This window comes from Solanum lycopersicum, chromosome 8, assembly GCF_036512215.1.
Source record: "Solanum lycopersicum chromosome 8, SLM_r2.1".
Lineage (NCBI taxonomy): Eukaryota > Viridiplantae > Streptophyta > Magnoliopsida > Solanales > Solanaceae > Solanum > Solanum lycopersicum.
The window spans coordinates 58,398,669-58,410,856 of NC_090807.1; the positions used below are offsets into that span (position 1 = coordinate 58,398,669).

The 12,188-nt window shown below is 32.5% G+C and overlaps 1 protein-coding gene and 1 long non-coding RNA gene across 5 annotated transcripts; one reads left to right on the plus strand and one right to left on the minus strand.

Moving 5' to 3' along the window:
• The first annotated feature begins 1,116 nt into the window (after window positions 1-1,116).
• On the plus strand, window positions 1,117-8,396 carry LOC101249391 (probable ADP-ribosylation factor GTPase-activating protein AGD14). Of its 4 annotated transcripts, none has more exons than XM_010326971.4 (14): window positions 1,117-1,256; window positions 1,387-1,517; window positions 3,973-4,034; window positions 4,185-4,272; window positions 4,352-4,413; window positions 4,483-4,579; window positions 4,862-5,284; window positions 5,823-6,296; window positions 6,607-6,753; window positions 6,839-6,943; window positions 7,027-7,110; window positions 7,382-7,499; window positions 7,666-7,711; window positions 7,835-8,396. In XM_010326971.4, exons 2-14 carry the CDS (start codon window positions 1,410-1,412, stop codon window positions 7,971-7,973), a joined length of 1,953 nt encoding a protein of 650 aa, XP_010325273.2. In that variant the 5' UTR covers window positions 1,117-1,256; window positions 1,387-1,409; the 3' UTR covers window positions 7,974-8,396. The 4 variants fall into 4 exon arrangements, with proteins under 4 accessions (XP_010325273.2, XP_019070626.1, XP_019070627.1 ...); XM_019215081.3 differs by having other exon boundaries at window positions 1,128-1,256; window positions 1,379-1,517; XM_019215082.3 differs by having other exon boundaries at window positions 1,143-1,256; window positions 1,357-1,517.
• A 1,341-nt stretch (window positions 8,397-9,737) lies between these two features.
• LOC112942023 (uncharacterized) lies at window positions 9,738-11,215 on the minus strand. The gene is made up of 2 exons (XR_003247856.2): window positions 10,768-11,215; window positions 9,738-9,965 (listed from the first exon to the last, which is right to left on the minus strand). It is a non-coding gene; the product is annotated as an uncharacterized lncRNA (long non-coding RNA).
• Between the last annotated feature and the right edge of the window lie 973 nt (window positions 11,216-12,188).

Genomic DNA, 12,188 nt, shown 5'->3' on the forward strand with positions numbered 1-12,188 from the left:
AAGTATCTTGAGTCTACATTCTAATGGAGTGAAACTATTGACAATGATACAACACACCATAGTGATGCGACGTGGATGATGTGGAGGCTGGCCTCTTGAGTCTTGTATGATAAAAAGGTACTATCAAAACTCAAAGGTAGGTTTTATAGAGTGACTGTTAGACCAAATTTGTTTTATGAGACTAATTAAGTGTTGAAAAGTCAAGAAATTTCATGTACAGAAAATGCATGTTGTGGAGATGAGAAAGTTGAGGTGGATGTGTGGTCATACTAAGAGTTATAAAATTAAAATTGAGGATATCCAGAATAAGGATGGTGTGACCTCTGTGGTTGATAAAATGAGAAAATTGAGATTGAGATGACTTGAACATGTGAAGAGGAGACGCATAGACACACTAGTAAGAAGGTATACGAGTTGGTTATAGAGGGTAGGAAAAGAGAAAGAGATGGGCCAAAGAAGTTTAGGGAGTGATGATACGACATAATATGACACAACTTCAGATTACCGAGTACATAAGTGTGGAAGTATCATATAAGGATAGAAGGGCAATAGGTATTATAATGTTGTCTTGCTTATACACGACCCTTGTTTATTATTATTTCTTAGTAATACTCTACCTTAACACGTTATTTTATGACATTTGATTATAGCATTATTTTATTATTATTTGACTACTTTTACACTGTTTCTTATTTTAATTTCTCTTTAGTGTGTTTGGTTGGAAAGAGAATATCTTTAATATTTTATTTTCCATTTTTTTAAATTTTCAATTGATTCAATATATCGATAAACATTTGATCTAAAAAATGAAGTTTGTCAAAAATAAAAAAAAATGACATGCCTAATAAAAGTAGGAAAATCAGTGTCCACATCCCATCTTTATTCTCGTACCATAATTTTTGGCGAATTCAAAATTAAAATTCGAAGAATACAATCTTTAAAAATTCTTAATATTGAACTCATTAAATTTTTTTTAAATTTATGTCTATTATTTATTATAGTTTTAATAAATTTCTACTCCGCGTCAAAGTAATGGTGCTTATATGTTGAAAATAAACATTCACCCAACAGAAAAAACTGCCAAAAATCCCTCTACACCTCTCCCTCCCACCCCACCCCCACCCCACTCTCAATCCAAAAAAAAAAAAAAATTAATTTTTTTTTACTAGCAACTTTAACATTTTTTTTTGCCTGTTTTCCTAGATCTCCAACAATTTCCCTTTCAATCATTAATTAAATAGTTAACATTTTATCAGGTAATATTTTCTTAAAATCTGCTGATTTAATTAATAACATGTTTCATTTTTTGTACATAACATGTTTTTTTGATCATTAGATTGATAATTTTGTTTTTAGTATTATTTTTTTCTTCTTAAAGTAAAACAGGTAATTGGGAAAAAAGGTTGGAGATGAATAAAATATTCAAAAAAATGAAAGGAGAGGAAAAGATAGAAAAGATAATTCGTGGTCTTTTAAAGCTTCAACACAACAGGAGATGTATCAATTGCAATTGTTTGGTATGTAACCCTACCCTTTCAAATTGTTCCTTTCTTTGATTTTATTTATTCGGTGCCTGCGTAGAGACCGAATCTAAAATCTAGAGTTAGTTAGACTTAATATATATATATTAAAATTGTTTTTCAATATGTGTATGTAGTTCGAGATGAAAGTAATGAGTTCAGTTGGACTTGGTGAAATTGAAATTTGCATATGTATACGTAGTTCGAGATGAAAGTAATGAGTTCAGTTGAACCCGATAAATCAACAAGTGAAATTGAAATTTGCATATGTATACGTAGTTCGAGATGAAAGTAATGAGTTCAGTTGAACCCGAGAACTGGACAAGTGAAATTGAAATTTGCACTTATTGGATAGTACTAGAAGTTTCGTGTGATTTTCCATTCGGGTTCAACGTTGGAATAGGGCATAATGTAAGAAAATGATAGTATATACGGAAAAGGCTCAAAAATATCCCTAAACTATTCGTAATAGCTCATATATATCCTTAAATTATATTTTGGCTCAAAACTACCCTCCCCTTCATACTATTGGGTCAAAAATACCCTTTTAATTAACGGATGTGGATACCACATTGCATGCCAATAGGATTCCACTGCCACGTAGACTAAATAGAAAGGGTCAAAAATACCCTTAAACTATCCGAAATAGCTCATATTTACCCTTTAACTATATTTCGGCTCAAAACTTTCCTTCCCATCAAACTATTGAATCAAAGTACCCTTCTTATCAACAGAATTTGTTAAATGTCATGTGGATGCCACATTGCCTGCCAATAAGGTTCCACTGACACATAGACTAAATCCCAATTACTTCCCCCTCATTTCATTATTTCAGAAATGGTATATTCACCCATTCTCCCTCATTTCGCGGCTAGGGTTTCATACTTTTCTTCGTGGCTGGGTTTCAAATTGGATATTCATGCTTGTAGGCTAGTAAATATTTTTTTTTCTTATTTTATTATGTTTACGATTTCAAAGCATGATAGTTAGGATTTCACAATTTTCCCCAAATTTCGCAGCTAAGGCTTCGTAGCTTTCTTCGGGGCTGAGTTTCAAAGTGGATATTCATTGTTGTAGGTTAGTAAATATTTTTTCTTATTTTATTACGTTTTCGATTTCAAAGTATGATAGTTAGAATTTTACAACTTTTCCGTCATTTTGCGGCGAAGGCTTCATAACTTTCTTCGGAGCTGAGTTTCAAAATGGATTTTCGTGGTTGTAATAAAATAAGAAAAAAGTTTACTAACCTATAATCATGAATATCTACTTTGAAACCCCGCGACGAAGAAAATTGTGAAACCTTAGCCGTGAAATGAGGGAGAAAGGGGGAAAAAATGAGTAATTAAGATTTAGGGATTTAGTCAATGTGGCACATGTGGAATTTGACAACTTCCGCCAATAAGGTCACTTTTGACCCAATAGTTTGATGGAAAGGATAGTTTTGAACCGAAATATAGTTTAAGGGTAAATATGAGCTATTTCGGATAGTTTAAGCGTACTTTTGACCTTTTTTCTTTTAGTCTATGTGGCAGTGGAAATCTATTAAAGTGTCATGTGACATTCATGTGGCATCCACATGGGATTTACAATTTTCGTTAATTAGAAGAGCACTTTTGACCCAATAGTTTGACGGAAGGGTAGTTTTGAGCTAAAATATAGTTTAAGGGTATATCTGAGCTATTTCAAATAGTTTAAAGGTATTTTGACCCTTTTCCGTAGTATATATAGCTGGATAAGGTACAAATACCCCATACTAGGATTTGACCAAATTCCATAGCACACCTTAACTAAACTAATGTCTTATTTCCCCCCGAACCCAATTTTTTTATGTAATTCTGTGCATCTTTTGGGTTACGTAACATCTAAATATCTTCCACGCGCTTCAACTGCATGTAGTTATGAAGTATGCAACGTAAGCCAAAAAGTGTACATATTTTTAAAAAAATGAATTCAGGGGTAATAAGACCTTAATTTAATTAAGGTGCGTCTTTGAGATTTCGGTCATAGTCTAGGGCTACTTGTGTTTCATCCCTATATATAGCTGATACTATGGTTGTGATTAAGTTATAGTGACATTAGTAAGTCGAGTTTTGGTCTTTTTTCTGTAGAAGTCCTTTAGTCATGGTTGCTATTTTGTTGTATATTTGTATAGTATTGGACACAAATGAGCTTAATTAGCACAATATGGATAGTTAGGATTCATATAGCTAATTGAGAAAAATACTTATTTTCGCACAAAGTTCCATCTACATGCAATGGAAGGCTTGTTATTTGTTGGAGAAAATGGCAGTAAGGCTCAACTCAGATCCCCTTATCAACCGATATTTGTATTTAACTTTGTTTCGAGTGATCAGAAAGGACAGTTTCTATTACATATGCTTCAATGTGTCTATCTTTGTTTATTTCCGAGTGATCTGAGGAATATTTTTGTTGCATCTTTTGTTCTACGCAGGGGCCACAATACATTTGCACGACTTTTTGGACATTTGTCTGCACACGTTGCAGCGGAGTGCAGTGAGTATCATCTAATCTTCCCTTCATGAGTACTCTGGAGTTATATAAACCGCGTTTTATTGTTATGTAAACAGTTAACAGGATAAATTTTATTTTCTGTTTGATTCTCTGGATTTGATGATTCATTTTTTCGTTGAAATGATTTTTCAGCCGTGAGTTCACACATAGGGTGAAATCTGTGTCAATGGCTAGATTTAGTGAAGAAGAAGTTAGTGCTCTGGAAGCCGGAGGTAATGAGGTATGCGTGCACATTCTGGCGCAAAGTTTACTTTTAAATGATTCTTGGATCATAGGCTAATTTATTTCTCATTTTTTAGCGAGCAAAGGAAATCTACTTCAATACATGGGATACGTATCGTAATTCATATCCAGATCCCAGGTAATTTTTCTTTCTATAAAGTTATTCCCAGTAATGTGGCACAATACTAATGTTGTTTTTGCATTACAGTGATCTTTACAGACTTCGGGAGTTTATAAAGAATGTTTATGTGGACCGGAAATACACAGGTGAGAGGGGCCGCGAGAAGCTTCCTGTAGTGAAAACAGTAAGTGTCCATTAAAAACATCTCATGCTAGATTGATCTGTCTTATTTTGATATAGGAAGTACTATAGGTTATGGCGTTTACACATCCGCCCAACCAATGGCTATTCATGATTCCATAATTGAATCAATTCCATACCGGTTCATAGAGGAATGCTATAGTAAAACTTTGTTTGAAACGATGTGGTACACAGCAGCGTGTGACTTGAAGGACACAATCCGTTGTGGATTTGTACATATATCTTTCCTACTCCTCTTCAGACACTTGTGTTTTGTATTCTGCAGAGTTATAAAGATGACTACAAGGAAATGTACAGTCCCGGAGCTAGAGATGCTGACAGATGTTCATCTGAAACATACAGTCCAAGAAGGAATGATGATATGAACTTAAGATCATATTCCAATATCGAGGATAGAAGAAGTCCCCGTAACTACAACCAAGGTGCGAGGTTTAACAGGGAGAGGAGCCTATCATCGCGCTTTGAAATAGTTGATGACAGGTTCCGAGATGATGGAACTAGTGATGTTAAGCGATATCAATATCATATATTCTCAAAATCAGAGCGTAGAAGTGACTCACCTGCTAGTTCCCCCAAAATACATTCGATCAAAGACATCTTGGGTGATAAAGTTATACCACTAGAGGTTGGTGAGTCTCCTAAACAAAGTGCTGGCGGGGTTACTCGTGAAATCTCTGCTAATGATGAGGTGAGATTTGTGATCATTTCAAGTTACTTATGACACTTCCCTTTGTAGTCAAAGTAGTATCTTTCTATATTTGAAAACTCCTTAACGTTAGACTTCTCAGTTTACCCTTAATGAAATGCTATTGTAGTTATAGACGTGTTATGATATTTTTAAGACCACGAGTTTCAAGAAATACTACAGTAGACGCTAAAAGTCTGTCTTTCTTAAATTTTGTGTCTGATGAAACATTAGCCTATAAAATTTGACAAGAGTATAAAAACAGCAACTAGAGTACCTAGTCCTGTAACAATGTATCTTAAATGTCTTGTTCTCTCCTTGTGTCGCCGCACACAATTCAATAGTTATTTTCATATGCATATATCTTATTTATCATTATCGATGAAGCTCTTTTCTCAAGTAAAATGATGAATTTGAGTCTTATTCATCTGTTATTGAATAAGATCACTATTCTCTAAGCTTGATTTCTGCTCGGATTAACAATAAATCGGAGGTGGTTTCCATATCAATGTTACATGATCTATAAAATTCTTAATTTCAGAAAAAGGAAAAGGAAAAGGATAAGGCAGCGATCGCCAATATTGATAGCTTAATTGATTGGGAAACTGAACCTCAGCCTCAGCAAGAGACACAACAAACAGAAACAGATCCACCTAAAGAGACTACAACTCCACCTTCTTCAGCAGCTAAGGTTTCCAACATGGATTTACTGGAATCTTTGTTTATTGACATGTCAACTCCACCAGTTGCGTCGACAGAAATTCCAGCTGCTACTGAAGCTACGCCAGTTGGAACTGTAGCTTCGACGAATGCCACTCAATCAGCTGGAGCTTCCCCTGTAGTTTCAAGTAGTTTTGGACCTCCTGTGGCTTCGTTCGAGAGTACCTTATTGTTTCCCAGACCAAATGATTCCACAGCGATACCGATACATAATCAGCATTCTGCAGTGCCCGTGGGGATCAATAGCCCCAATGTTCAACAAAGTACTGCATCATTTGGAGTTGCATATGGTCAGGTGAGAAAAGTTTGTCAAGTTACCCTAGTTATACGCATTACAAATGAAGCAAAATTTTCCGTAACTAGACGTCCAACAATCTTTGGCTGAAGTTGAAAAACAATATTTGGAAGTTGACGTTGTGTTTGGATATGAATTTCAGTTGAAAAAAGGTTGAAATTTTGTCTTGGGGAATCATTATTTCACCTGAAAGTTTTTCAATATTTCACCAGTATTTCAAATGCTGAAATTCAGTATTTGTAAATGCGGAACTTCAGCATTTGAAACGAGGCTTGATACAACTGATTCTGTTTCTCGTGCTTGTTGGCAGAAAAATACTTCGCAGCCTACAGGAAATGCTGAAGCACCGCCAACGGATCCATCACCTCTTCAACCATCTCAAGCTGCCTCTACGACAGCTCTAAATACTAGTCCATCAAATGATCCAAATACTAATGGAAGAAAAGAACTCCCAATGGTAACTTTCAAACTGAATTCTTAAGCATCTTAAGTAGGTCGATATCTCCAAAAAAGAGTGTTAAATGGGGATAATTTTGATACAGGACCTTTTCACATCGAGCTATCCTCCACTTGCTGCAGCTGTTCCAGGTTGGCAGTTTCCCCCTCATGGAATGGCGTATGGCATGCAATACCATCCGTCTGTAATGGTAAATCACATTTTAAAACTCAACCAAAATTTGAACAATGGAATAAGTTAATGTTCTAATATAAAATGAACTGATGATTACAGGCAATTTCAGCTCCTCCAAACTCAGCAAAAACAAGAAATCCATTCGATATTAGCCACGATGGCCCTCAAGTTCAAGCCCCAGAGGTACGTTTAATTTTGGTTTTAGTGAACAAATCCAGTTTAAGGGAGATAAATCTCTTAGAATGGAAGTAATGAGATGATTCCCTTGTGTCTTCCAATCATTTACATGCTCACCAAGGTTATTAACCTCTGGACGTATTTAGTTAGTACTACTAACGATTTAGCTAACAAGCTTTTCGTAACCCTGTGGGATATGTACCTACTATATCCCAATAGATCGACGTTCTAATTTCATTTCACTCTCTGACTCGAAGAAGTTCCTTTCTTTTTTTAGTTTCCTTCGATGTTACCTATGCAAGCAGCACTACCAACAAATGTACAGCCTCAGCCTTATGCTTTGGCAATGCATATGCCTCCACAGACAACTAACTATGGGATGACCATTTCTGGAGGTAAGATCGACTTCTTATGACATTAGAAATCAAGTAAACGAATGTGCTCTCTCCGACTGCTTAAGTTTTTAGACGAGATGATCATATAGTTCAATATGTACCAATTTGAACTTTTCAACTCTCAGTTCGTGATGACATTTGATCTTATCTTTTGCTAATGTTGCAGGGGCATATGCAGGGCAACAAGTTCCCAACAACATGGCCCTTGCCAAGTAATGTTTCTGTTCTATATTTTTGGCTTCGCAATCTTAGACCACATGTAAATTAACCATGACTGAGTTGTTTCCTAAGTTCTTATCATGTAAATTAACTAGCATTTCAATATTTCATCACAGTCCACAAGGGAATACTAGCTTCGGCAAAGATGATTCCGCCTTCGCTTCCTTAAATCCTCTTCAACAGTCCAATGATGCATTTTACGCACCAGCTAGATCAAACAGTTTTTCATCTGTTGGAGGAAATCCATTTGGATAGTCGAAAAACCAACATCAATCATATATATACACAAGACTTCACTTGTGTTCCAGTTTCTTGTAATACCACACACATGTATATCTTCTTAGGAGAAGTTAGTTTCAGTCATTCTGGTTAAAAGTGTATTGCTAGTAGCTGTATATATTCAGAGGCGGATTCAAGATTTTAACGTTATGGTCGTCCTGAACTCACAATTCTTTTTTGCTTACTGGGTTCAGGATTAGATTGTTTATACGTATTAAGTGGATATTGTAGATCCGCCTCTACATATATCAACTAGAGGTGAATCCAAGATTAAAACTGCATTTTGAATTTGGGAAAATGTGTATAACTGGATGTATATACATTGGTCTTTTTTGCACTTGTCCTGTAATTTTTTTCAATTTGAGAAATATAAAAGGATGTGAACTTGTTACAAGCCAATTATTTTGCATTTTTTGTTTCCACCGGTTGTTCTACCAGGATTTGGATTTTCGGGTTTTTTCAGCAAATTATTTATATAAACATATAATTTATTATTCACATATAATACAAGTTTTAATGATGGATAATACATTTATCACACATTTTAATACACTTATAATACAATGTGACAATTTTTTACCAAACAAATATAATATATTTTAAAAACAATTATAATTCAAATACATTGCATACATAATTCACTTTTAATACATATGACAGATTTATCACAATATTGCTATAAATGGTAATAAACAAAAGGTATCGCTAAAATCAGTAATTATTTTTTAAAATGTATTAATTTATGTAATTTTTTCTTTCCATTTTCAGGGATTGAAACTTAATAATTTTGATTAAACATATCATATTCATCCTATCATTGTTCTGATAAAAGTACTTTGCCAAATTAAAGTCACCATGCTAAACCTATAATTTGAACCGGAAAATAGTTTTGATTTTTTGTGCTATTAGGTTATCGGTTCTTAATGATTTGAGAATTTTCTTTTAAAGGATTAGTCAATAAGCCAACCGTAAATTAATAAATTAAATTTGTGTCATTCGATATATAAAATTCTTGTTTTATAATTTAATTTCATATTCTTAATTTTGGTTGGATCTCAAACTTTTGGTTATTCTATAATATGTTTGTATTTATATTTGAGCAAGATGCAATCTGTCAACTAATGTGCATGGTTGATTTTTTTTATCGCCTTGTTTCTAAGTGATTTTTTAATGTTAAATTTTTACGATTAAATCTATAACGACCACTAAACGATAAATCAATAATCAATAAATCAATATCTTAATAGCTCTATTACGATTTAACATATCTATAAATTGAAAAATAATAAACTTCAAAATCGAACAAAACCGATCAATACACGCCCTTTTCTCTCTCACTCTTTCAAAATTCAATTACTTAAAGAGTAAAATTGACCAACTTTTTTAGTCCTGAAATATGTTAACTTCATCCTAGACTCCAAATATTAGCTGTTTTGACACATTGTGGTTATTCCAAAATATTTGATAATATAAGTAGTAGTTTTAGAAGAACAAGAAATTATTTATACTAAACCCCCAACTCCAACCCAAATTAATCTACATTTATTGTTCTGGTTAGTAATATTCATCAATTGAAATGTTTAAGGAGAAAAAAAAAACAAATACTCTTATGATTAGGATATTAACTATTCTTAAAAAGACATAAACATATTAAAAGAAAGATAATATAAATCGAATATAAAATTTCTTTTAATTCATTGGTCTCATTTATTTCTTAATGTCAAATTTAACCTTGAACAATTAAAAAGAGAATATTGATCTTTTATAATACAAAAGAAACAAACAAGTAATTCGTGAGATACATGAAGGGTAAGCTGGTAATTTCACTTAGTAAGTTTGAAGGAAGTTCTTAAGAGTACACATAAAGCAAATTGACTACTTAATCTTTTAGCTTCATATTTGTGAATGTGTTGAAAAATTTGCAGAGGTTTCCACAATTTGCCAAGCAATTTCCAATATTTGCACCACCTGCCCAAGTCAAAATTTCATATTTCCAATAGTTTGTTAGAAACTATGATAAAGCAAAAAAATAATGTAAGTCTAAGTTGGTCCGACTTTTTCAAAATGGCATCAGATTCGTGTCAAATTCTTTAAAAATAGCGCATTTTTTAGGATTCAATACAATTTTAATAACATTTTTAAAGAGTCCGATCAACTTAGATTTAACGAGAGATAGTTGAAAAACGGAGGAGTACTTATTCCTTCATCAAACATGATTCCGTACCTAGGATTCGACCTTGAAAATCTCTAGTAAAGGATGGAGGACACCTTATTTCTTCACCACAATTGTCGGTGGTGGAACTATATTACTCTCTCTGTCCCATATTAAGTGTCTTGATTTAATTGTGCATGATATTAAAGAAATAAAGAAATACATACTATTAAATTAAAAATGTATTAGTACTTTAAAATCGTGATTCATAGAATATTAAAATTCAAAACTTCTGGGTTAGGTTCTTGTTTGTTTTGTTTGAGTCGATTCGATCAGAAATGTTATGCTACACAAAAGACTGAAAATTGTCCTTAGAGGGTTTACTGCACAAGACCCCTGCCCCTGCCCCTGCCCCTGCCGTCGAGCAACTTATTCATTGCTTTGTGTAAAAGCGCTTGGTAAAAAATGAATTTTTTTTAAATTTCTTAGAACAGAGATTTAGACAATAACTAAATTCGTAAGACACTTAAATTAAAATAGTATCATATATATCTTACTTTAACTCACTAGAACTTTCCTTAGCATCATAAATAAGAAAAAAAAAGTGAGATTACTTACCAAAGCTAAGTGGGATGCAAATCATCAAGAAACAACCACCTTGGCATAAACTCCCATAATTTAAAGGGGATGATGTTGTAGAAGAAGTAGGAGTACTAATAGGAGTGCAATTGTTCAAACAATTGTAATAGCATTGATAAGTTTTATCATCATCACTATTTTTTTGAAGAAGAAAACAATTATTGTAACATCCTCCCCAACAACCATAGACATCTCTTGTTGGTACAACTTCATCCTCCATTTTCACTATTTTTGACATCAAAAGCCATAAAATTATAATCATAACCATACAATTTATTCTACCACATCCCAACATCTTCTTCATATATAGTAGATGATTTCTTGATTTTTATTTTTTTTTTTGATTTGATTTGATCTATTCTACTATTTGCACTTATTAGGATGTTATCTCTATTTGTGTGTTTTTTCCATTAGTAAAAACAAATATATAATGTACCTAGGAAGTCGCAAAATTTAACTAAAATTTTCAACATGTGTCTTGGCCTTTAGTTACTTTTCTTGTTCACATAAAATCACTTTGTCATGTTTCATTTCCCAATGAAGTGTAAAACTCCTCTTGTTTCATTCTGAATATAGTAATAGATATGTTTGATCCGATATATCTTTCTTAAACATATCATGCGAAAATTGAAAGAGATATATTTTTATTTTTTATTTTTTATTTTTAATATTAATTACTTAAATTAAATATTAATTAATTATGAATATTATAATTAAATATTCTTATAAATCGTTCTTTCCAAGAGGATTGCGAAGTCTAAACTAGACAAATAAAGATAAATGAAGAGAGTATATATTATAAGAAAACATTGCTCTCCGTTTCAATTTGTTTGTCGTGGACTTAACTTAAATTTAGAAAAATAAAGAAGACTTTAAATTTGATAATCTTAAATAAAAAATATATAGATTGTATCAAAATATCATTTAGTCTTATAGACTTGTTTAAAATAAAAAAGGTATCACCTAAACTACTTAATTGTAATTTTAAAATATCAAATAAATAAAAGTAAACATTGAATTATATTTTCCACATTTGGACATTGGAAAATGAAACGTTTATAGTCACAGCTTTGCGTATTTGTTCATTCTACGCAATTTTTGTCTCTCATTTACTTTCTTTGGCTTCAAGCAGTAATTTTTTGTTTTCTCTTTGTTTGTGTTAGTTGGCTGGTGGCTTGCAAATTTAGTTATGGTTTAATATGAAAAGTATTTTGACAAAATCATAAATATAAATTGTTTCGAATGGATAATATATGAAACTGTTTAGAGAAAATTTAAGTTGATTGAGATTGAAAAAATTGATCTGTAATATGTATATTTTATTGTATAAACAATGTATGTAGAAGAATATGTATCTCTGATATATAGTTATACATTATCTATACACAATTATAAACTAT

Bases quoted from the DNA above. Each gene is read 5' to 3' on its own strand.
- LOC101249391 (XM_010326971.4), top strand. From the start codon at position 1,410: ATGAATAAAATATTCAAAAAAATGAAAGGAGAGGAAAAGATAGAAAAG. The intron at 4,035-4,184 runs GTGAGTATCATC...ATGATTTTTCAG, and splicing joins ACACGTTGCAGCGGAGTGCA to CCGTGAGTTCACACATAGGG. The intron at 7,500-7,665 runs GTAAGATCGACT...CTAATGTTGCAG, and splicing joins TGGGATGACCATTTCTGGAG to GGGCATATGCAGGGCAACAA.